At 43.1% G+C, this 26,416-nt stretch overlaps 1 protein-coding gene across 3 annotated transcripts; it reads right to left on the bottom strand.

Moving 5' to 3' along the window:
- Positions 1-8,986: 8,986 nt before the first annotated feature.
- On the bottom strand, positions 8,987-25,975 carry TRA2B (transformer 2 beta homolog). 3 transcript variants are annotated; one of them, XM_035133300.3, is made up of 9 exons: positions 25,858-25,975; positions 17,656-17,789; positions 16,396-16,558; positions 14,878-15,066; positions 12,272-12,387; positions 11,373-11,459; positions 10,742-10,819; positions 10,200-10,273; positions 8,987-9,524 (listed from the first exon to the last, which is right to left on the bottom strand). In XM_035133300.3, the coding sequence occupies exons 1-9, from the start codon at positions 25,891-25,893 to the stop codon at positions 9,514-9,516; spliced, it is 888 nt and encodes a 295-aa protein (XP_034989191.1). In that variant the 5' UTR covers positions 25,894-25,975; the 3' UTR covers positions 8,987-9,513. The 3 variants fall into 3 exon arrangements, with proteins under 3 accessions (XP_034989191.1, XP_034989190.1, XP_034989189.1); XM_035133299.3 differs by having other exon boundaries at positions 16,354-16,558; XM_035133298.3 differs by having other exon boundaries at positions 16,306-16,558.
- Between the last annotated feature and the right edge of the window lie 441 nt (positions 25,976-26,416).

Raw genomic sequence — 26,416 nt, forward strand, 5'->3', positions numbered from 1 at the left:
GGACGGCAAGAAAATGCCTTGTTTACTTTCTCAGCTTTGACAGGATTCTGAAAGCGAGCGCGACTTTCCCCGTAGCCCACGTTTCTCCGCTGGGTTTGAGATTTCTCTCTCTCTCTCTCTCTCTCTCTCTCTCTCTCTCTCTCTCTCTCTCTCTCTCTCTCTCTCTCTCTCTCTCTCTCTCTCTCTCTCTCTCTCTCGGCGATTATAGCCTATCAGAAAAGGCGAAGGATCGCTGTCTTGCGGGCAAGCCGCGCTCTGCCTCCTGCTCGCCCACTTCCGGATTCCCACGGCCCAGTCCAGGTCCGGGGATTCCCAGCTCCGCGTTCGATGCCCCGCTAGCTCTGGAGGCAAACGGTGCCCAAGTCCAGGGGCTCATCTGGGACGATTTATAGAACGGAGGTGTTTGGACTTCAGTGAAATCGGAGTCAGTGCAATTTTGAGAGCCTGCTTAAACACTACCGTCTCGATCCCATGCAGCGTTTACTCGGGAGCAATTTCTGTTAACTTCAGTGGGAAAATACACTCGGGATGGCTGCGCGACTGTGTTGACAGGATCCTGACCGAAATACAAGGGCGTCAGCTGGGGAAATAAGAGCAGCGTTGTGAAGAAGATGGCCCCCTCTCGCTCTCAAGACGGCGATCATGGAGCCTGGCTATCCTGTCTTTGAAAGAGCAGCAGCAGTGGCGGAAGAAGCACGATGATGGCCATGTGTAGGGGAGAGGGGCTCTAGTTCAGTGAGGGGAGAGGGCATCTGCTTTGCTAGCAAAAGGCCCCAGGTTTAATGTCCGGGTAGGGCAGGGAAAGTGATCTGCGTGAAAAACCCTGGAGAGCTGCTGCCTATCAGTATTGACAATCCGAGGCTAAAATGGCAGGCTGACGTTCCTAGAGTTTCCCTTTCCCCTTTGCAGAAGGCTCAGCAGTCCTGTCTGCTGTGAAGCCCCTCTGTCACAACTACCCCTCGGTGGGGGAGACGCTTCCCCTGAATTTCTTGGCTGGGTAAATAAAAGCAACGCGACGGCGCGTTTCCGCCCACCTTTAAAGATGTTCGTGGCGACGTCACGGTCGGATCCGCTGCACTGACCGAGAGGAGGCTCGCATCTCCTTCCCGTTATTCATGTCTGTCGGGATGAGCCACAAGGTGCTCGGAAGAGGAGCCAAAGTTAGAGGCATCGTCGGCGAGGAGAGAGGGAAGGGGGGCTCAACGAAGTTCTTCTGCGCAGGCTCCGAAAGATGAATGGAAGATGCGATGCGCCTCCTCGTGTTTCTGTGCATTTCCCATTCATCCCGAGTGAGCTTGTGAAAGACATCTATCCGGGTGGATTGTGCCCAAGGGGATTGTGTTATGATGCTGAAGTTGGTTCTTGGCTCCAAACGCGGTTAGGGCCCAGAGAGTAGATTGATTTGCACTTATATCCCAGGCAGCTTAGGCTTGGTCTATATATATATTTTCTTTTTAAAGAAACTTCCCCCTCCCCTCTTCTTTTTCAAAACGTTTTTCAAAAATACGTTTTTGAAAGATTGGGTCTGACTCTGCCCACTGAGCAGACATGGCCTTGGAACCATGGATGAGTCAGAGTTGAGGTCCCACCCCCTCCACAAATAATAAACAATACTTTTTAAACCAAGAAACAATTGGACTATGTTTTCAGTTATATATATATAGACTGAAATCACAAGTCTAATACCTAAGTGCTCATTGCCTCTAGCTACTTCTTAATCAGAAATATTTCATTTATTTTGACCCTTGTATAGATAACAGAAAAGGTTATTTAAATAAAATAATATTGCATTAAAAAATGTCAGGCTAACTGGATTTACTGAAACATCCCAGAGCTTTCCAAACTTTTCATGTTGGTGACATACTTCTTAGACATGCATAATTTTGTGACACAGTAAATCAGTTTTACTAGCAAGTCGGAGGTTAAACTAACCCATTTCCAGGAATGTGGGGAGCGTTCACGCGACACACCTATACACTGCAGTAAACACACTAATGTGTAGTGACACACAGTTTGGAAAGCTCTGGTCTATTGACTGATTGCATTAATGGCTCAGCTTTTCTTCAAGGAGCACAAGGTGTCATACATGGCTCTCCCCCTCTCAATATCACCCTCTTATTTGTTTGTGAGACAAATAGAACAGACCATGTCTGCATTTTGTAAGGATCTTAAGAGGGACTGCAGGAGACACTTTGTGGATAATAAGCAGCGCCATCCTATGCATACTTATTCAAAAGTCAGTATTTTGTTCAATAGGATATATTTATTCCCTTGTAGATTTGAATAGGATTGCAGCCCTATCGAAAGTGTAACACTGCTATTGCTTTTTGGTATTCCCCACCACCACTAATGAACCAACATGGTTATCCTTTTTTTTGTCTTTATATGTGTGTTAACAAAGTTTGTATGCATTGCATTTATGCCTTGTTTTTCAGCCAAAATCAGCTTCTGAAATAGCTTAGAACAAAAGGAGGCTGCAAAGTGAAAACACCGAATTGCAATTTGTCAAGAAGTTCAGTGCTATCACCTATGGCTTGTGTAGGACAAATGTTTTCTTAAAATTGCACTACATGTTTGGGAGGAAGCATGCATGGACAACCCTGGAGAAGGTTTGAATACCACTGTGTGGAATAGAGCTGTCACAGCGTCACCAGACCAGAAGACTCCAAACAAGTGAGGCACCTTGCTTCCTGCATTTGGGAATCAACAGTTAAGCAAAGGAGAGGGCCAAAGACCCAAGGTAAAGTGGGATTCACATCAGACATCTCACAGAGCTACCCCTGGCTCCCATCTGGTAGCTCTGTGGGAGAAAAGCTCTCAATTTGTAAACAGGCAACTGCAACTCAAGCCTTGTCATGTGGGAAACTTTGGGTTGATCTCCGCAAGGCAAGACACTGCTGCAGAAGATGACCAGCTTGGAGGCTTCCAAGTAGCTCCACACAGTGACCATCAAACAAAACTAGTCTAGATGTGGCACAGGACCATTAGCACCAGAATGTGTCTGGTCTGACACAGCCCCAGGGGCAACTTACATCACTGCTGCCAGATACTATGGAGGAGAAGAACTGGGCATGTCCAGGAGAGAAGCACTTGTAAAAGATCCAGTCTAGTTGGCTTCTATATCTGGGGTGTTGTATGGGAGGTGAGCTACTGATGAAATATTCCTTTATTCCCACCAGCCCAGTTTACTCCTGTAAAAACTACAGTAAAGCAGACTTTCTCTTAAAGGGTTACAGCTGTTTCTCAGAAATCCATCTAGTCCAACATCTTCCTCCATATTCAGAAGTATGGTCTATAATGACTAACACACGCTCTGCAGGGTTTCAGACAGGGATTCTTTCCTGGCTCTACGTGGAGATGGTAGAGATTTAACCAGGGACCTTGTGCATGCAAAGCATCCCCTGTAGTTCACTGCTAACTTGCTAACTGCTGCCACATCCCCAAAACTTTGAACTACACAATGTTTCGGCTAATTCCTCTTTTTATAAAATAAAAAAAATCCTTCTAGTAGCACCTTAGAGACCAACTAAGTTTGTCATAGGTATGAGCTTTCGTGTGCATGCACACTTCTTTGTGCATGCACATGAAGCTCATACCCATGACAAACTTAGTTGGTCTCTAAGGTGCTACTGGAAGGATTTTTTAAATTTTGTTTTGACTGTGTCAGACCAACACGGCTACCTACCTGTAACTACTCTTTTTTATGTGTGACTGCTTAGTCATGAAACCTATGTGATTCACTTCGGGCTACAAGCATTTCGGGTTACAGACTCTGCTAACCTGGAAGTAGTACCTCGGGTTAAGAACTTTGCTTCAGGATGAGAACAGAAATTGTGTTCCGGTGGCGTGGCGGCAGCAGGAGGCCCCATTAGCTAAAGTGGTACCTCAGGTTAAGAACAGTTTCAGGTTAAGAACGGACCTCCGAAACGAATTAAGTTTGTAACCCAAGGTACTACTGTACTGGGTAATTCTTCCAAGGTTGGTTTTGCTCCCAGTCTAGGCAGAGACTCCTCCTTGGCTATTAAGTTACAGAGATGGTAAGTCTCTTTTTCTGCTACAATGAGCTCAAGTCACTCCATGAGCTACAGCTGCCAGACTCATGAAATACCACAAGAGTGCGCTGTGTGAACATGAGATCTATGCGATGCTAGCTTTCTGGTGCATGCAAAGTCACCCAACTAGCCCTGCACATTGAGTATAGCATTTCCACACTTTTTAAAAAGGTAGAGAAATTGCAGGTGATAATGGTACACTTATTGCAGAGGTAGGCAGAATATAGATTAGGATGTGCTCTCACCCCCCTTGCCCCCTTTTAATTAAGGGAACTGAAATGAAGCATGGTTGGGATAATTAGGAATTGAACTTTGTGTGGAAGGACTGTGAGCTCAGTTCAGTTCCAGTAATCAAAATAAATTATTGTCCTCAAACTCCGACAGGTGGTCAGGGCAACACTTTTAGCATGATAAAAACTGATGATTGACATAGGTGTGGTCCCGCCTACGTAGGTGGGGGAGATAAAGCTCTCTGGCTCATCAGAAAGGGTCCTCACCCCTGATCTCTAAGAAGAATGGGAACAGCAAGCTGCTCTAAAGAAGCTGCCCAATACAGTATATACAGAAGATGCTGAAGATCTGGCATGTTGCTGAATCTATGTATTAGATCAGGATAAGAAAAGACAGCTAAAAATGTGAGCTTCTGAAAGTATTGGGGATGTACCAGCCATGTGAGCTCTGGAAATTAATTGTGGCTCACCTATTTCACTGCAACAGATAGACCTATGATAGAAGTAGATGGTTTTTGGAATTGTGCAACTATGAGGCCTACAAATGGGACCTGAAAATCTAGCAGTGTTCAGTGCTTTCAGTGTTCCAGTTAGCCATTCATACAATACTTACTTTCAGTAAATTGTTCCCCTGCCCTTTGTCCCATCTAAGCCAGAATTTTATGACCACCGAGCATGCCCAGTTCTCACTGAGCAGTTTCTGCAGTCTCCTCTTTCATCTATCCCCCTTTTTGTACTTTGACAACCAAGCCTGCTGGTATTTCACTCCGTAGGTGATTCTGTTTTGGCTGCATAAGCAACAAGTCTCACCTGTGAATGCCAAAAGTAGACGGAATGGTGTAACTTAAGGAATTGATGCCCATGTTCGTTGTTTTCCTCTTCCCTCAGGTGCATGGGGTGTTAGGTAAGTGGTAGTACCTCTGGGATGCAGGTCTAAACGACTGAGCCTCTTGGGCTTGCCGATAGGAAAGTCAGCAGTTCGAGTCTGCATGACAGGGTGAGCTTCCATTGCTCTGTCCCAACTTCTGCCCACCTAGCAGTTTGAAAGCACACCAGTGCAAGTAGATAAATAAGTATCAGCTGTAGCAGGAAGGTAAACGACATTCCTGTGTGCCCTGGCTTCTGTCACGGTGTTCTGTTGTGCCACAAGCATATCAGTCATGCTGGGCCACATGACCTGGAAAGCTGTCTGTGGACAAATGCCAGCTCCCTTGGCCTGGAACGAGATGAGCGCCACACCCCAGTCACCTGGGCGTCGCAACCTGAGTCATCCGCGACTGGACCTAATGGCCAGGGGTCCCTTTACCTTTAAACCTTACCCAAATCCAGAGTGGAGTCCCTTAGATGGTTGGCTTCTTGTATGTCTGCTTCTGGCAACTCCTGCAGCAAAGCTGGTATCAAACATATTGCTCTGCTTTCCTTTGGACATCAGTGAGGCTGAGATGTGGGTCTTACCATTTGGGCAGCCCAGGACCTCCATACACGCTGCCTGGGCTTGCACCCTAGGGAGGTCACTTTGGTGCTAACAAAGCAGTTTGACTTCACCCCTGGAAGCACACTCCACTGACTCACAAAACAGATGCCAACAATTGGCCTCTTCCCTCCAAACCCATTTTTCCTTTTGTATAGTGTCTTTAGGATTCTAAATGTGTGGGCTGGAATATGTACATTTTTAATCTGTGTACAGTGCTTAATGTTTTAAGCACTTTGTTAAGTGATAAAACAGGCCTAACAACTGCTACATCAGTTTTGGGATCACAACTCCTTTTGGAGGTGAAGCAGTAGCAAAGTGTAGGGCCTATCATGCATACCCAGTGAGTTTTTGCTTGGGTGTGCATATGGAAGATCTTGCAAGTGGGCACTTTTAGGTTCAAAAATGCTGCTGTGGAGTACGAAGAAACATTTGTGCTGTGTTCGACGTTTTATATAGCACTGCCTCCACCTCTACTGGGTAAGTGGTTGCCAACCATCTGTCTTCATAGGACAATAGCTTTGCAGCATTCTTTCTGGGTAGTTTGGATTGCATCCATGCTGGTGAATGTAAGGGCAATGTGTCCTCTTCATGCTCTGCTGCAAAGCCTCTGCAGGCCCAGGGAGGCTATTATGTCTTGACAGTATTAATACAGGACGACAATCAAGAATGGGCCTCGATTGTAGGGCTTTGCTGGACATTATATACTCAGTACCTCTACCACTCTCAACTTGTTTCATCAGCTTTCATGCACACAGTTAAGTGGGCTGTAGAGGCAACAGGTTTATATATGGCAACTGGCATACACATCAGTGATATTATGGGGTTATGGCAGTTTTCACAAAGAGTGTGGTGTTCCTCGGTTAACATTTATGTGCTTGGGGGCTTCAGCTGCACAACAGAGTTGTTAACAGAACAGCATCCTTATGATTCTCATGAAGCCTGGCAAATAACCCGAAGGCAACTTTACATAGTTCAGGATCAACTTGCCTAGAGCAATGGGATATTAAGGCTCATTTTTTAAGAAAGTTAAATAAAAACCCTTTTTGTTCACTCCATGGAATATTTAATTGCCTTTGATTTTTAGATTCAGACCCCATATTCATTGAACCAATCTTGTTTTGAGTTATGGCTCAGGTTTCTTTAACTGCTTAGCAGGGCCCAACTGCTTCTTGATCTTTGTACGATTAGAATGGGGAGAGAACAAGCATGAGTCTGAAAATAACCCGAGTAGTGCTACTGTAGCCTGCATCGATGACCCTTCTAGGTCAAACACAACTGATGTATGCATGAAACTTGAAGACCACTATAGTAGCTTACATTCTCTTGAGAAAACTGTGCCAAATCATATAATACTTAAGAGCTGGTGATTCTGTGTACAGTCAAATCTCGGTTCCTGAATGCCTCCATTATTGTACGTTTCGGCTCCCAAACGCTGAAAACCTGGAAGTAAATGCTCCAGTTTTTGAACGTTTTTCAGAAGCCAAACGTCTGACGCGGCTTCTGCTTGAGTGCAGAAGCTCTTGCAACCAATTGGAAGTCACACCTATGTTGTCGAACGCTTCAAAAGCCGTAAGGGCTTCCAGAATGCAGTACGTTTGACAATCAAGGTTTGACTGTATTACTTTTATTCATTCAGAAGATCAGGCCTGTTAAAAAATTGGCCAGCTTTAACACACAATAAACATGTTAACTGCTGACCACAAACCAACTAGAAGTCCTGTGATGTGGACCAGAACAAACTACCACATCTACAATGTATATCCCCAGTTGTATATTCTCCGACAGACATAACAGGCGAAGTGCACGGACACTTAAAGCAGCGTTTCTCAACCACTGTTCCGTGGCACACTAGTGTGCGGCGACGAGAAGGGCGATTTGCATTGTCACGTGCCTGGCGGCCACCAATACACAGCGCTGACCCGCCGGAAAGCAATATTTCTCCTCCTCTTTCCCAAAGCTCAGTGCAAACGAGCCTGGCGGCCGCCAATACACATCACTGACCCGCCGGAAAGCAATATTTGGGAAGTGTTTCTTACAGTCATAATTATAATATAGGGCGGCACAGAGTTAATTTTTTTAACTTTTTTAATGGTGGTGTGCCTCGTGATTTTTTTCATGGAACAAGTGTGCCGTGGCCCAAAAAAGGTTGAGAAACACTGACTTAAAGAACCTGTAATGTGAGAGGTTTTAGTTCACAGAAAGCTTATGCCACAGCAAGTCTTGTCTTAAGGTGTCACATTGCTTTTCAATTACATCTCTGTATACTGCAATGAGGCATGTGTCTAGTCCCCCCTGCCCCAATGAAGAAGAGTAGGGCTGCTGGTTTAAAATGTAAAGCTCATTCCCTATTTTTAGATTCTTTAAACCCAGAATGTCAGTCATCTACCATATAAAAACAAAAAAGGAGGGATGCCTATATAGCTAATGTTCTTACTAAGTATAACAGATCACTTAATGAGATGATACTTAACCACCATGCCTTTAACATGGGCTGCATCCAAGATTTTAATTGCATAGCAGAGATGAGAAAAGTACTATGCGTTGAAAGCTAACTCACCTGGTATTGAAGCTGGGATTTGCAGTAAATTAAAAGGCCAGCAGGCAAGTTATTTAAATGCCTGGTTCAGAGGTGTTAAGAGTTTAACATTTCTCATGATGAAATGTGTGCAACTCTCAAGCTCTCAGGAGCACATATTTGTTGTCACCCAGCAACTGGACACAGAGAATTTTTCTAAAGTAGTTTCCTGGATTCTAAAAATGGATTTCAGAGGATAAGGTGGGTGAGAAATGGAGATGAACCTATTTTACTGGGGCTTTTATTTTGTATAATAAAGCTATACATTTGAAAGCACTGAAATAAGAGCTCCCACCTAAACAGGAGGATTCAAACTGAAGCACCTGTGAAATACACAATACACTATTACATGTGTATGTGAACTGTTAATGCAGCTTTTTAAAACTGATGAGCTTGAAGTCCCTCCCCCCCCCAACATATCCTTAAATACAACACAAGAACTGTTTAGTCAGCTTTGCTCCTAAGGGAATAATTAATTGCACATTAATGGACATGGAATGCAAACAATTTAGGGACTGTTATGAAAACTGTTTTAACAACCAAATTTCCAGATCACCTTTATATCATAAAATATATGTTCCTTATCACAAGTTTCCAGCACTTACATCTGCTAATATGAAAAGCTTAACCTACTTACAGAAATAGCAAGTTATAGCAATGTGGGTTTTTATTCATACTTCATATTACAGAAAGTATTTGAGAAAGGTTTGGGGTACAGAATTTTGGATACGGCTCTGAATTTGGTAAAGGTTTAATTATTTCTCTGACTCAAACTTTGGCTAAGTAGGAGATAAGGGCTTCAAAGTAAGTTAAAAAAAAACTTTATTATGCCACCATTTCAAAGCATATTACACAGGTTTTGTTCTTCAAAATACCTTGGAAACTGTAAAAAAAAACTGAACGAAGAACTTTGGACAATAGAAACCCTTCTGCAAAGTTCAGACTGAAACACATGCAGAAGACATACTGTTCTCAAAACATAACTTTGAACAAAGCACAAACTACACAAATATGCAGAATGAAACAGCATTTTAAAACTTCACCAAAAGTAGTCTCCATAAAAGGTGTAAAAGTCACCTATTCACTAGGCACTATTAGACTTGAACAAAAGTAACAAAGTATTGTCCACAAGATTGCAATCTCAATGCACTGTCTGTAGCTACAAAGTTCTTGTTTCACACTTCAATAGCGACCTGCAAGTAAAGAGATTGAAAGCTCTATTAGAAGCCTGGGTGGGTTCAATTTCTGTTTACTAAGTCTACATACACCGTCAATTCAAAAGCTCAGGGTCGGCTCTAGGTAGAGTCCTGGTGGTGCTGGGCCGCGCGGAAGCCATGCTACACCCTACAAGGGTGGGGGCACCGGAGCGATCTCCGCCCCTCAGCGCCAGGGCGCCCGGCCTGCTTGAGACTGCCCTGCAAAAGCTGGACACTTGGGGGCAGCGGGGGGGGGGGGGAGAGAAAGTTCCCCATGTAAATTAAATGGCTTGGATCCAAACTTGCTCTTCAGGGAGTGGGAAGGGTGTCTGATATGGTAGTTCCTATTGGGAGACGAGGTGATTTCCACAAATTCCCACATGTCATCCATGCCACCTCCCATTTTGTTCAGGAAAGTTCAATCCACCAAAGCTATAAAGCTATGAAGGTTTTTTTTTTGGGGGGGGCGCTTATGGGGGAATTGACAAGTGTCGCCTCCTTCCTTATGTAGCTAAAGCACTATGTTTGCAGAATACTACTCAAAGAATCCAAACTTGCATTTTTTTTAAATTGATGCATTAGCTAAGTTTAGAAAAACTTAACTACACTGAATTTCAGCTAGTTAATAATCTCTGAACTTCAAAATATTAATATATTTAACTTGTGACTTACGAGGTGAATAGGATCGAGACCGGGAGCGAGATCTGTAGCCCCCCCTGCTGTAATAGGGAGATGGTGATCTTCGCCTGCAGAAAATACAGCAATTATGATGGTTTAAGTTTTACTTACACAACAGATGTTCATACACAACTTGTCTAGTTTTGTCACCCGTACCCTTTGCATTTCATGCACACTAGGCATAACAACTAGATACCAGATCATGGACTTTACTGTATTATACATTTGTTTCAGGTCATGTGGCCAGCATGACAAAGCCGCTTCTGGCGAACCAGAGCAGCACATGGAAATGCCGTTTATCTTCCCACTGTAGTGGTACCTAGTTATCTACTTGCACTTTGACGTGCTTTCGAACTGCTAGGTTGGCAGGAGCTGGTACTGAGCAACGGGAGCTCACCCCATCGTGGGGATTCGAACCGCCGACCTTCTGATTGGCAAGCCTTAGGCGGCTCAGTGGTTTAACCCACAGTGCCACCTGCGTCCCTCTTTTTAAAAAATAAATAAATAAGAAGGCATTAAATCTTTTTGTAGCATACCTGTACATCTGATCCCGGTCTTGGGCACCTCGCCACCCTCCTCCTCCTCCACCACCTCCTCCGCCACCACCTCCTCCTCTGCAAAAACAAAAGCAGAACCATTTTTTGCACTCTTATTTACTTAATTTCACAAATGATATATGGGATTATTGGTCAAGTCACATCTTACATGAAATACTTAAAACCAGCAAACATGTCAAAAAGACTCAAATGCCATATCAATACTAGGATATTACAGCTGCAGCAAATGTTCATCCTTGAAAATTGTTCCAGTCAGTTATTTCCTGGTAATGGAGTACCAGTATGACGGAGCAATATATTCACCAGTGCTTTTAAGCCCATATCTGGATATGGATGCCAATAGGATTTTGAAAGCAACAAGGACTGAAATAGACTGACATTGCTGGAACTCACAATTACAGATCAGAATAAAACATTGAACTTTAAAGCAGGGATGGGAAACATGTGACCCTCCAGATGTTGCTGGAATCTGATCCCCATCATCCTTGGCCATGGCTGGGGCTGACAGGACTTGGGATCCATCATCACTGGAAGGGGTCAGCTTTCCCATCCCTGTTCTAAAGGATTCATGCAATCTCATTAAGTAATAATTGGCAAAAAGTAGACTTACCTGTATGATCTGCTATAATAGTCACGGTCATCATAGCCTCCTCTCTCAAAACCTCTGTCATAGTAATCTCTCCGTCGGGAACTTCCACTGTAAGGAAACACACAATATAAGTATACAACACAGGAAGTAAATACTGGGTTGAAGCATCTAAGTAAATAGCATAATCTAGGAGGAATGCAGAGGAGAATGCATGCAAAGCATTTTTCATTGGTGTGCCAAGTGCCATCTGGTCCCCTTCATCCATCTATTTCCAGATGCTCTGTATGAGACCAGGGGGGGGGGGGGGGAGAAGAGAGACCCTGCTTTGACAGGAATCCATGCTGGCTGGAATCTATGCACCATAGCACTTTTAGACACCACACCACCCAAGTGCCCACCAAGAGCCTCTTGTTTTAGTTTTAGGGATTTTTTGGCTGGTTGGGCATCTTGCTTTTTAAACTGTGGTTTATTTGCATTTGTGGTGGGGTGTAGGTGTTTTGCTTTGGGGGGGGGTTCTAAGCATTACTAGTTTTCCTTCTGTGAAATGGGTATTTTATGATGCCCATGACAGTCCAAATGCGGCAATGGCCCAAGAAGACTGGGGACCCCTGCTTAGATTATAAATCTCAGGGCAGGGACTATTGTTTTTAAACTTTTGTAAAGAACCTTGCAAGTGTTAAGAGACAACAAGAAGTTAACATGCCTTCCGAATTTCTGGAAGTTATACAACTAGTCTAAATCCCGTTCTTTAGTGAAGAAATCCAGATTCATATTTTAACTGCACAGATTTTATATTCCCACATGCTAATACATAACACAAATAAAATACAGGTGATACTCTAATTAGTTTGAAATCCTGTTTTTCAGTATTAAAGTTAACTTTGATTATTTCTAGATTAAATATAGTTACAACAACTTACTAAGTAGGTCTCCCCATATAAATTCCAGGAGTAGGTGTGTGAGGCCTTTTTGTTATTGAGAAATCAACTCTGATCCTTCTTCCATCAAGTTCCATTCCATTAGCACGTTCTTTTGCCTATAGGAGTTGAATTATTTTTAAAATTGTAGAATAAAGCTGTTCTGAATTCAATTTAATTCACATCAAAAACAAGTTAGGAACAAACTTACTTGCATGGCTGGAAAGGTATTTTACCAGGTACCCTTCTTTATTTATTGCACTAGGAAAAACTAGTCATGCTCACATCTATTTTGAAACTATTCTAAATACATACCACACTGCACTGCGGTTTTGGTTATGACCAGAGTTGGTTACATAAAATAGATGCACTGTTCACAGAAGCAGGGACCTTGTTGTTTTCTAGTCATTGCTCACATACATTTTAAAAGAGATGAGCAGCAAAAGGGGCATATATGCATTCTTCGTATCTGGGCACAGGATGTTACTACGCATGTATAGTATGCCTACTTACATGCATGCCATGCAAATATAATGAGTGAAATTTCTGTTTCCTGTTTTAGGTAATCTGGAAGAGGACAAATCACACCCTAAACAGCAGGTCTCAGACTCCATCTACATGAACTTTTGAAATGCCCATGATTTGGGTACAATGGTTTTCCACCTTTGCTTATGCAAGGAATGTAAACTGGTTAAGCTGAGGTTCCACTAGGCAGCCCATGGAGCAGAACTATGTGGAATGCAGAATACTGCATCTGGAAATCTAGACTCTTTTCTTACCAACACTGCATTAGTAAGCACACTTATGCAGAAAACGCCCACCAAATCACAAACCAGCCTACTTTCATAACCAGCCTATTTTCATAAGTATATTAAGTTTTTTCTGGTGTATACAGGGGAAGGTCTGGTGAAGAGTAGTGACTGGGACTGTGAGCTGAAATGCCTCCTGTTCAAATCTTATTTGTGTCATGACCCGGAAGCTGTACGCCGGCTCCCTTGGCCTATAGAGTGAGACGAGTGCCGCAACCCCAGTTGTCTGTGACTGGACCTAGCGGTCAGGTGTCCCTTTACCTTATACATACACACAACAAACAAGCAATGAGTACTGGCCTTCTTTATGGGGTTGCTTTTAGGATTACTATTAAGAATGAATGTTCATGAAGAGATCTGAACATCTGAAATGTGTTGCATAAATCCTAAGGACAAAAATCTATATAAATGAAGGACGCCTAAGAAGACAACCCAAGAACTGCATTCCATCTGGCCTGTAGGAAGAGAAGCCCTGATATATAGTGACCATTTCTAGGCAATGTGCTATTTCACTTGGGTTTATCACAGCCCTGTAAATAATAGCAGCAGTAGTACCAGAGTTTGAAGGGAACCACAAAGCAACTAGTTAATTTTTTTGAAGTGTATTGTAATCTTTAAAGAAACCCCAAACTGAATTTTAAACTGGGGAAGGTGTATTGTTTTTGCTTGTTATTATGTTATATATTTTTGTGTTTTTATATAATAAACTGCCCTGTGATCCTTGGGTGAAGGGCAGTATAGAAAAGTTATGGTTTACCACCTTGAGAAATGAGTACAGGACTAGATGGGCCTCTGGACTGATCCAGCAAGGTTCTTTTTACGTTCATCTTTGAAAAAACATTGTTTGCATTCAGTAATTATTATAGGTGCTTCAAGATCCAGCACATCTAACTGTATTGGATTGTGATACTTGTTTTCAAGTGAGGAATATGGTTTAGGATCCTTGCATGTTAATGAAAAACCAAACAGAAATCTATTAATTTGATAATTGCACCTCCCACCCTTGGTCTCTGAGCTGACCCCCCACCCCAATGAGAGGTGCCTGGGAACCACCCCCTGGCCAGCCCCCGAGGCACCATTCAGCTGGGGAGCTTGTGGCCAGAGCTGCTGCAACAAACAGCTGTGCAAGTCTTTGGGAAGCAGAGACACGAGAGGAACAGAGGCCAGAGCTGCCCGCAAAACACCTGACCATCATTCAAGGCAGCCCAGGGTGCCATGGCACACTGGTTGAAAACCACTAACCAGGGTTGTAGCGATGATAAAATACAAAGGAAAACACATGCTGCCCTAAGCTGCTAGAAGGAAGGACAGAATGCAAATAAACATAAAAATAAGACATAATGTAAGGAGGCACATGGCTTGCGTGACCATAAAAAAATGAGCTATCAACTCAAAACTGTATATAGTGGTACCTCTGGAGACGAACAGGATCCGTTCTGGAGCCCCATACACATCCAGAGCAGTACTTATCCTGAAGCACCAAATCTGCGCATGCCGTCATTCGGCGTATCTGCACATGCGTGAATCACTGAACCCGGAAGTAACCCATTCTGTTACTTCCGGTTTCGGCGCGTACGTAACCCGTGTTGTACGTAACCTGCAGCATTCGTATCTAGAGGTATGACTGTAGTTACAGCAACTAATTAGGATCCACCCTTGTTCAGGAAATGTATGGTTTGCAAAAGTAGGTACTTTAAATCACTTTCTTGATTCAAAACCTACTGACATTGTGAAATATTAAACACTTTATTAGCATTGGCTTTAGAAAAGTACGAAATATTTTAGAGAAAAGACACTCACCTCCTTAGCATCATCAACACTTTCAAAGTACACAAAGGCAAATCCTCTAGAACGTCGGGACTGCTGGTCATATACAATAGAAACATCAGCAATTGGGCCATATTTGGAGAATACCTCTCTCAGGTCCCTTTCTGTTGTGTACAAGCTTAATCCAAATACACCAAGACAACAGTTTGGGTCAGGATTTGCCTGTTTTTTTAAAAAAAGGAGTTTTCATAAGAATTCAAGATGTTCCCCAAAATTGTTTAAATGCTTTAGGATACAATATAAAAATGTTATTCCGGTAAATTCAGAAATCTCTAACAGGCCTAAGGACTACCCTGCTGGGTAAAGATTGCAGTGTATCCTCCTTCATTTGCTTTTCTCATGAGAGAAGAAAAGGTAGAAAAAAGGAAATCAAAATGTTTTCAAGTTCCAGGCAGTCTTATACAATGGTACCTTGGTTTTCGAACGCCTCCGTAGTCGAACGTTTCAGAACTCAAACACCAGAAACCCGGATTTAAATGCTTCGGTTTTCGAACATGCCTCAGAAGTTGAACAGGAAATGCAGCTTCTGTTATGTTCAAAAACCAAGGTACCACTGTACTTCATATCTGGCTGATGAACTCAAAGTCTCATTTATATACAGGTTCACTTAGAACACATAAACAAAAACCGGGCTGTCATACATGATTTCTCATGTATGACAACCCTTTAGCCTCTGTACTATCTTCTTCCATGGCTTTCTGGGTCAAGGAGCATTTCTGGGTTGATATCTTATTTCCCTAAAATAATATAAATCTCTCTTTAGCTAAACATTATTTAGCACATCTATACCTTAATACTTGCACCATAAGCACAATAAAGCTGGAATATGTGGTTTTTTAGAACAGGCAATCCATTTAGTAAAAGTTGCTATGAGAAGAATCCAATTAATATCTTCTAATTGCACCCTGGGGCTTCTAAGACCATCCTCCACAATGCAATCTTTCGTGTCCCCCGACGAGCTGCTGGAGAATGTCAGGGGACTGAAGTTTACCCTAATGTGTAAATTTCAAGAGCTCTCTCAAAGGAAGCACTTTCTGCTACCTCTAAAGAAAGTATTGCAAAATGCAATAAAACACAATGGGACTGATTATGTATGGTAATTATTTTACCTGCACTGAATTATAAATACCATCCCAACCATTATGTCATAACTAATCTGGACAAAATACACCATTTATAGGGGGAAGTGCCAGATTCTGCACACTGACATAAAAATACCTTTTAGAATGAAGCTTAGCTTAAAAGGTTCTCAAGCAGTAGAATAATAATCTTAAATATACAAGTTCAGGTTTAACCATGCACAAATATTAGTACAAATGCTTTCTATGCCCACAGTAAAATTCACCAAACATTTTAAATACCATTTTAGAGACATATTATAAATCAACTTAAAACTTTTACATGATTTCTGGGTAATTTGAAAACTTTAGAACCTCCAAAGACACACACAGCTGAATTATCTCTGGTCAACTGCTGCCATCCCAGCCTTACTCTGTTGCCAACATGACGCCGACGAGTAGACATAGGAGAATGGCTGTGACTGTGACGGCGACGATAGTCGCGGCTGTAAGATCTGCTTCTTGACCTCCTATGGGATCGAGAACGTGAACGAGACCTCGTATAATGTCTGCGAGAACTCCTCCTTGATCTGGATCTGTAAATATGAAAACTAAGATTATGCTGAACTACAGGTGTCCAAAGATGAAACTTGCATAGCATACAGAAGTTTCTATGTCTACTGTATTTTTAGTCTTATTAACTGCCAGTCTGGGGTACAACTAATCAATACCGCCTTCACTAAACATCTGACAGTCAATGGTAAGAAGGGATTTTAATAATCAAAACACTAAAACCCAAACCCTGTCCTTTGTTGTGACCATCAAGTTTCTGATGAAGGTGAAGTGTGGAACAGGGCCTGTGCTGAAGATCTTAATGCACAGGCAGCAATGTAACTGGTTCATATTTCAACAGAGACTTGTACGTATCTGTTGTTATTGCTGCAGGAGTTGGAAGTGAAGTCTAGAGTAAAAAATGCAGCTATAGATGCCTATCAGATTATTTAAATCAAAATGTTGGTATGCACATTGAGCCTCAGCCTCTGTTTGATGAATCTATACTTCAGACATACGGTATATCGCATATGTGTAGCTTGGTTTCAGTCATGCAGTGAGTGTCATTATATACACTTTCTCGGTGTTTTACAGTAGCCAAACCAAAATTTCCTGAAAGAATATCTATCTGAGCAATTCCATTAGAATAGATACACAAAGCTTAACTTAGAATAGATACACAAAGCTTAACTGAAAGTTTGCAAGTGAATAGAAACAGGTTTCTAAAAACGCTTCATCTGGGAACCAGAAATACTTTTTGAAATACTGGTTATTCAACTAATGCCATGGAAAGATTCCACATGAAGAGGTCTCAATATAAGAATGTAACACTTAGTAGATAGCCATTCTCTTACCTTGCTATTTAAGACTACATTGGGTAATAGGCTTGGCCAATGCCATGCCCCTACAATACAGCCATATGCTTGCTGAGACTTGCTGAAAGAGGCTGCTTTCCATAGAAAGCTTTACAACAACTCCTTGCTGCAATGGCGTCTTCAGGCTAGACAATCTAGTCTATAATCTAGTCTATAATTGCACCACACACAAAATCCACATCAACTTACAGTCATCTCCAAAACTTTTCTCATAAAAAACAGCAAGGTTTTTAGACACACCAATCTCTTCCTCCAGACAGGCTTACCGAGATTCAGATCTTGATCTAGACTTTGACCTAGATCGCCTTGAACCTTCCTTGGACCTAGATCTTGCAGGCGAGTGTCTTGGAGACTTGCCGGAACCGTGAGCGCTTCCGCTTCTGGAAGCGGAACGGGACTCCTGCGTGTAGAAAAAAAAATAGTTTAGTTTAATTTAATATCAATGCTACTTCTCCAGTACTTTATTCTAAAAACAAGCTCTGGTAAAAGGTACCAAAAACATTAATGATCTGTGTCTCCATTATGTGTCCGGGCAGTTGCCATTAGAACTGCCTAGATTTATGGTTTTTTTGCACCTGTTATGCACTTATTTTTTTAAAACCTGCATGTTTTTTCTATTAAACAAATAATGCATGCATGTTTAGCAAAATATACAGGGACACATAAACAGACTAGTAATTACTTAGCGTAGTGCTTTCAGATTCCAGATTACTTCTTATCTTAACTTCATTTTTATTTCTTTTCTTCATTCTTCCGTTTCAAATTCTGACTTCTTTCATCTTCCCCACTTCACACAAATTGCTCAATATTCTATAAGTGGGACTTCTGGTCTGATAATTAGCATGCATTCACTTTCTTTTTTTTCAAATTTCAGCTTCACTTATTCCTGAGCTTCAAATAATTCTCATTTATAAAACTTGTCAAATGGCGACTTCCGCATTTTCCTTCTTCAACATTAACCTTAATAAAAAAAGAACAGGATGAAGAATATTTAAAACTCCAGGATAGATATCTAGTGCCAAGACTGAAACTAGAAAAAATGCTATGTGTTTGCACTATTTTAACTAGATATGCAGTTCTAGTATCACTTTCTTTTTTAAATGATGGCAATTCAATGAAAAATGAATTTGCTAGTTATTCCTACTTCAAAATTAACGTGTAACCACTGAAATGAGATCTTAGACTGCAACACCAAAACTCCATGAACTCCATGTGCCATTCCTCACATAAACATTAAGAAATTAGTACTGTAGTATGTCCCAAACTCAATTTATCATACCTCTGCTCAAGGTTTCAAAAAATAATTTAAGATACTTCGTTCATTAATAAGCCTACCGGTATATTTGCAAGATATAGTAAGTAGACTGCACTCTAACCTCTACAACAATGACGAAATGGAGAATTCTATCTTGTTACAATGACAACTCTAGTTTATGCTAATGTTTTATTAACATTTGAACTCTGCACAACTGAAAACACCTCTGCCCTTACTAGAATGTTTCTGTGCTATTTCTTTCTATTTCTTAAGGAATTCTGAGAGTTTCCATGCTAACAGTAGGGATGAACTATCTTAGTCGTAAAAAGATACTATCCAATCAAATAGTTCTATTAGCTGAATGACTTCTGGTTGCTAACTAAACTTCCCCTCCCTCTCCTTTCCTACCTCCAGATCTGTTCCGAGTCCCCACCTCCACCATATGAAACAGATCTGGGAAGGCTGGTGTGGTGTGAGTAGAAAGAAGTTCTGTCGCACAAATTGAAATCCTTGGGCTAATGGAGCGACTTAATTGGATACCCCTTAAATATTATTATTTTCTTTCTACATATGACAATGGCCCCCAAATCCTAAAACATATTGATTGATGATATAGTAGTAAGATTTTACTGACAAAACCACTGATGAACAACGTAGCACATGTACCATCAAAGCAAGTCTAAGGAAAATTAAAACAATGCATTATCATAATATGCAATTAGATGGTGTATTTTAACAAACTCTAAACCAATTCTTAAAATAGAGTAAACTATAAGAACACATTATGGACTTCCTCTGAAACGAAATGTGTTGGGATGGGCAGACCACAACCTTGTCCTCAGGTAAATATTTTCATGACATAGGCTGAACACTTAAGCAAGTAATTTTGCTTAATGTTCTTCAATGCATATGGACACAAGAAAACAGAAATCCTCAAGTTTCACATTGCTGTCCTAAGGAAATCTACACTCTGTGCAATAGCTATTGGATTGTTTGAGTAGAGATTGTTACCATCATGCATAATATGCAGTCTCAAAATTTTAATTAGTAGACATGCTTGTTCAGAAAATATAAAAGCTGAATACTTGATTTGAAATCATATTGATTAAAACAATCTATTCTCTCTTATTTGAAAGTTCCCACTGCTGGGAAACCTATTCATCTACAAATCGGCTACTCAAATAAAGAATCTGAGTTCACTACAGAAAGTATAATGGGTTGATAAGCAACCAACATTCCCTAGATCTAGAAGTCAAGCATTATGACCTTTGGAAGTTTCTAGCCAGTGACATTATTATGGGAACAACTCCAAAGAAAAGGAAAGACAATTTTAAATTAAGTGATTCCCACAACTCTAAACAGTATGATTTAAATAAAAAAGCAAAACATATAAAATAAAATAGAACTATTTGTATCCCACCTATCTGACTGGGTTGCCAACTTGCCACAGCACTCTGGGACGCTTCCAACAGAATGTGTTGGAACAATAAAATACTACAAGCCACCCATTATACCAATACTATTATCATTAATACAATTTCCTTTTAAAATACTATGCACATATTCTCCTGTGCAAACACCACTGAAAATGGTTAGGAATGCCATGATATGCTGTCGCAATAAAATGTTTCATACATGCAGCATTTCTGCTATATGGGAGTTCTTTTCCCACTGTATAAATTTGTATTTTGCAAGAATGGATGTGGAATGCCAACTTGCTCTATTCCCTACATTGCTCTGATGAATTAAGTGAGCCCACAGAACGACCCTTTCTGATTGGGAAAGTTAACAGGGGCGAATCATCCCTCAATTTCTTTTCTAGTCCTCTTGCCTGGAGAACATAGGGTGAATTAGTTTTATGGCAGAATGACACATAAGGCATATTCTGGAAAACATCAACTTACATGTCAAAGCACACAGTTGACATTCAGTTTATGCATAAATATTTCTTAGGTCAGCAATCAAGTCTTATTAAATTGCAAGCTTTTCCTTACCCTTAATCAGGTATGGCTCAGTCACTCAATTCTTAGCCAAACCTTTCTTCCTGTAATTCTTGAAAGGTGAACTGAACCTATGATTCCTCCACAACCCCCCCCCCATTCATACAAATCAAGGCATCCATTTCAAAGCATTAATCATTCAAGCAGATGTGCAACTTCTTGCACAACATTCCTTTTGCGCCATCTCAAGTTATTCAATCTTGTGTATTTACTCCAGTCTTCAAAACCAATCCAGTGGCTGAAACATTTACTATACCTTCACCATATGAACAACTCCTATACAATCGTACCTTGGTGGTCTAACGCCTTGGTACTCGTCCGTTTTGGCTCCTGAACACAGCAAACCTGGAAGCGAGGGTTCCAGTTTGCGAACATTCTTTGGAAGCCAAACATCCGACGCAGCTTCCGATTGAGTGCAGGCAGCTCCTACAGCCAATCGGAATCTGTGCCTTGGTTTTTGAACATTTCTGAAAGTCGAACAGATTCCGTTCAACAACCAGGGTACGACTGTACTTCCATTCTTACTTTCCATGTTCCTGCTGCCACTTACACACTCCCTTCCCACAGTAATCTCTAGCCTGAGGTAATGGTAATTGAATTACCAGCAGTCAGGTAAAGCACAGTTCTTCCTTTTCTGCTACTCCAAGGAGTAGAAACTGCCACACAGTGAAGTCTTGGCCATGATGGTTCCTAGGCCTTTAACTAGCAAATGCAGCATCTGAAGCTCTTTGCCTCTGCTATAGACTCCGTTTTAGAAACAGTGTGTTCAGATCTAGAACCATTCAAATTTCCAGGAAAGTAACATTTTAACAATGAATGATATTGCTACCATGTTGCCCAAATTGAAATATCACCATTCAGCAGCAACATTCGACTTGTTTCGAGCTAAATGTTCTTTAAAATGTGCCTCTTCTGCGAAGCTCATTCTCTTTCTGATGTAATCAAACCCACAATAATCTGAATGTAATCTTCACTTTCCAAGTTCCCCAAGCATTGGATTTCTTTTGAATAAAAAGCAAAAATCTTTTTGCACTTATTTTTGCCCTATGTTTCAATCATTTGAAAGATTCAGTCTAACCAAGGAACATAATGGTCTGCACATCTGCTCTGGTGACCATACATTAGGCTGATCAAGTGGGACACCTTACTTTCTCCCTCCTAGAATGGCAAAATGTTCTTTAAGATTATAATTATGGTTTGTTTTTGTTTTTTACATCAGAGCTTGCTCCAGTAAACTAGGGTTGATGCAAATGCACAGTGCCATGCTAAAAGAAAAGCTTGCACGTTTGAAATATTTACTTGTGCCAATGTTAAACAGAGAAGGCTGGCACACTAATTTACAGTTGACCAACAATCATGGCATGTGATATTTCATACTACAGGGCTGAATGGCAGCTATAATGAATTAACCAAGTGACAATTCACAGCCTTGTCCCACCCAACACCTGCATTATCATTCAAGTCTCTCAAAACCAAAACAACATACTGTAGATACAACTACAGTGTTCCTCCTAAAATAAGACACGTCTTATATAGATTTTTCCTCCAAAAAAAACACACGTCTTATTTTCGGGGGATGTCTTATTTTTTCGAGTGGGAGCTGGCAACAGCATGCTGCGCCGAGCGCCGTATCCATTGAGAGCAGAAAATAAAAATGGCAAGGCTGCCCTTGTAACAAAGCACAATAATAATACTGCGGAGCTGCGAAGCTCAGCGGGGTTCCGGCCCTCCCATTTGCGTGCTGCTGGGGAGCAGAAGAAACGCCGTGATCCAAGGATCCAAATGCGTCGGCGGAGCAGGAAGCAGCCGCAGAGGCGGCTGTGAGAGAAGCGGCGGCGGAGGGACCGGCAAGAGGCGGCTGCACGGGAGCCGCTTCAGGGAGCACAGCGCGAAGAGCCTGGTGGCAGCTGCGAAGAGCCGCTTCAGGGAGCACAGCGCAGCGCGAAGAGCCTGGTGGCAGCTGCGAAGAGGCAGCTGCGGCTGCAGGTGAAGCCCGGGGTCTGCGTGGGCGACTGGGGGCAAGCGCCCTGAGCACTGTGGCGGTAGCGAAGAGGCGCCCGATCAGCCCGCCTCTCAGCTGATCGGGCGCCTCTTCGCCACAGCGCTCAGGGCGCTCGCCCCGCCGCCCACGCAGACCCCGGGCTTCACCTGCAGCCGCAGCTGCCTCTCACCAGGCTCTTCGCGCTGCGCTCCCCGAAGCGGCTCCCACCCCCGCAAAACACAGTGAGGCGGCCGTGGGGGAAGTGCCGAGAGCGCCCAGGAGCGCGGCTGCAGCGACGGTAATCCCAGGGGCTGCGGAGGTGGCTGTGGGCATGCGCCAAGCCCCAAAGCACAGCAGCGGCAGTGGGGACGGCCACTGCGAGTGGCATGAAAAGAAGAAGGTTGCCAGGAAGCGCGCTGTTGCCTCTTGCCAGCTCTTCCGAAGGCGCTTAAATGTCTTCCTTTCCTTGCCAGACCTGCTCCCCCACTACGGCTTATTTTTGGGGTATGTCTTATATTTATTCTACTCATGAAAAGCCTGCCATGGCTTATTTTTAAGGCCCGTCTTATTTTAGGAGAAACATGGTAGACCTTACATTCAGTATCCAATCTAAACTGAACTGTAAGGACAATTAATCAGCAGGAAAAAGATGTGTGCGCTACTGCAAATAAAGGAGCTACAGCCAGTTCCTGCTCCTGTGCCTATAGCCGAGCGATCAATGTAATTTGTAATGTTTGCCACATGCACACACAAATAGTTTTTGTTGTTGATGTATCCCTAAAAATGTAACATGGGAACAGTACCACTCCTTGAGCAATACTCTTTTTTTCTTGCTGACCTCACCATCTCCATCTCAGCATGGGAGGTAACCACTTTGTTAGAGGGAATTTAAAGCTCACACAAGCATAAGTGCATCAGAAACTGGAACCAAGCACACTAGAAAGGTTTCCTCTCCTTAAGTCATTCCTTCCTAGCTGTGTTGTTTTTGTGCATACGTGAACATGCATACTCTGAAGCTCAACAGGAAGGGAAAGTGCCCAAATGAGAAAGTTCTCCTGGTTCATTTCCCTTTCTGTTCAGTATCCCAATGAGATTTTTTTTTTTAAAAAAAGAAGCTGTGTGGGGTTAAATTGGCAATAACAAGGATCTGCAGAAATTTGGGTACACTATAAACATTTTGAGAATTCCCTAACCCAAACCTCAGTGATTCAGCTAGAACTTAAACTGACATACATGTGACTTCCAGGCACTCACTCATCCAGGCACTGGCCAGACCCCCAACCTGCAAGGTGGGAGCCTCATATGCCTTCCACCCATACTCCAGTCTTGAGACATACATATAATCTCTTTATGATCAGAGTTAACAAATTATCATAACTTTACCTTCAGCAATTTACCAGTTGACTAGCTCCCATCTGAAAGTCTCAATCAATTCATGCAATGCCCAATAACACGACTAAATTGCATACTCCCTCACCGTTATCAGCTGTTAGTGCAAGATTAATATGGCAAGAGACTAGATGTTTGAACTGGAAGTATGCTTGACCATTTTACTTTTTTCATATTTTGTGGGTTCAGTTCCTTCCCCCTCCATCACTTGCTCGTTCCCTCTGAACAGAAGTGTGACTTTTTACAATGCAGCTTTCAACAGAAGCCAACTCACAAAACAATCCAAGCCACCAAGCCAGAGGAGGTGTGGATGGCGCAGTGGTATCCCTCTACCCAGTACTGCCTGTGGGAGAACATCACAGCAAGTGGTGTCCTACTGCATCTGCCCAAAGGTGGTAATCAGCACAATCTCCTCCTTCCTCAAAAAAGTTGGTTGTTTTGGAGCCAAGCATCACAGAATCCACTGGATGATGTGACTGCAACAGACCTGACTTAGGCCCATTTGCTGTGATACTGGAAGTTGGCACAACAAAGAGGCAACCCCACCTCCTTTCTGCTTGAATGGTGAAGCTGTGGCTCCCACCACTGAAAGCCAGGGGTCTAAAATGCCTCCTTTGTCCACAGCCAAGAGAACCTGATGATAAGCCACCTCAGTCACCAACTGCAACAGGGAAATACAGCACACCTGTAAAGTTGGTCTGTATAAGCAACTGACATCACTATATCATACATTATCACTTGATACACACGCTCAAATTATTTTCTTACATAAGCTTTTATGTGTCTGCATGAAATTCAGCAATATCATTCCAAGACTGGGCTCTTTACTGCTGCTTACAACAACCTAAAGAGCACAGTGCAACTTGAAATGCAGGTTCCAGCACTTTGACCAATTAGCTCAATGAAACCTAATGCTTTACTTATTCTGAATCTAAAGTTCCCTTTCAAAAAATACCTTCCATTAAGCATTTAGGGTATTCAAGTTAGCCTGCTGAAGAAGAAAAAGTTCTTTGCACTTTATTATGGCAAAAGGTTTTGTGGACTTCACTCCATGAAAGCTCAAACCGCAAAAAATGTTTTCATTCGTTAAGATACCCTAAGGTTTTGGCCTGTTTATTTTAAATGATGTACACTGGAAGCTATTCGATAGCCAGAAAATTGTTCCACCTGAAATGCTGAGTGCGACCGTTAAGCTCAACGTAGAAGCGTCACGGGAACGATCCCCTTGCCATCCAGGCCAATCGGAACAGCAGCAGCTATCCTCTCCGCACGCCCGGGAGCAGAGTCCCAAGCACGTTACTAAGGCTGCGGAAAGGGGCGGGCACGCGTCTCTTTCCCGCGTTAGCCTCTTCTGGGTTGAAGCATCGGCCATTTTCTCTCCCCCTCTAGAGGGAGCCGCAGCTGAGGCGACGAAGGCGCTTCTCGCATCTCCGCTCCTCAAGTCCTGCGCGGCCATTTTGTCCCCGCGGCGGCGCGCTCATTCGGGTCACCAGCCCCAAGATGGCGCCGGGAGCGGGGCTCGCCGCGGAGCGCTACGTCAGAGCGCAACCGCTTCGCAGGAAACGGTGGGCCATTTTCTCGCGCCAAACCGACAAGCAGCGCGATAAAGTGGCGGGGGGGTGGGGAAGAGAGAAGAAGAAGCGGGTGCCGCTAAGCCGCTTCCCGCCTCCTAATCCCCCGCCCCGCGTGTACCTTCACCCCAAAGGCGGGTTTTTTTTCCGCGCCCGGCCCGGAGAATAAGGGGAGTGGGGGGCGGGGAAGGAATTAACTAAAAACAAGGCCGGGCTCCGCCTCTCCACCAAGCGGGCCCGCTTATGCTGCGCTCGCAGGCTCTGCGTATTACCCGCTCGCCGTAGTTCTGCTCCCCGCTGTCGCTCATCCTCCCGCCTCGGAGCGCTGGACGCCGACCGCGGTTGCTATAGCCAAACCGTCCGTTCGCGAGTCTTCTCCGCAGAGGAAGTGACGACGCCACAGAAGCCCCGCCTCCGTGGGTTGGCGAGCGCCCGCCGCCTGGCTCCTCCTCTCTCGCTCGGAGCTTCCGGCGCTAAGAGGAGGGCAGCGGGGCGGGGCAGAAGCGACCCTGCCTCGCGATATTTGGTGGCGCTCGGCGTTAGTGACAGGCTCGCTACAGTGATCGCCCTCGCGAGTAGCTGCGGCCAGTTCAGCACTCGCGCGGGTATCGTCTCTGTGTGTGCACGCGTGGAGGGATTGGGGCTCGTCTCCCCGGTGTTTTACTTTGCAGTCACCTTTCTTTTGAGTTTCAATGCCATTTTGTAGAGACCCTTGTTAAACTCATGGCCTTGGTCTTTGCTACTATGAACACTGTTGCTCGCCACCCCAGTCTCCGAGAGTTCCAGGGCTCCGGTTTCCTTGTCTTATAAGAATTTCAAGCTCTCGAATAT

Source organism: Zootoca vivipara, chromosome 5 (genome assembly GCF_965207765.1).
Source record: "Zootoca vivipara chromosome 5, rZooViv2.hap1.1, whole genome shotgun sequence".
Classification (NCBI taxonomy): Eukaryota; Metazoa; Chordata; class Lepidosauria; order Squamata; family Lacertidae; genus Zootoca; species Zootoca vivipara.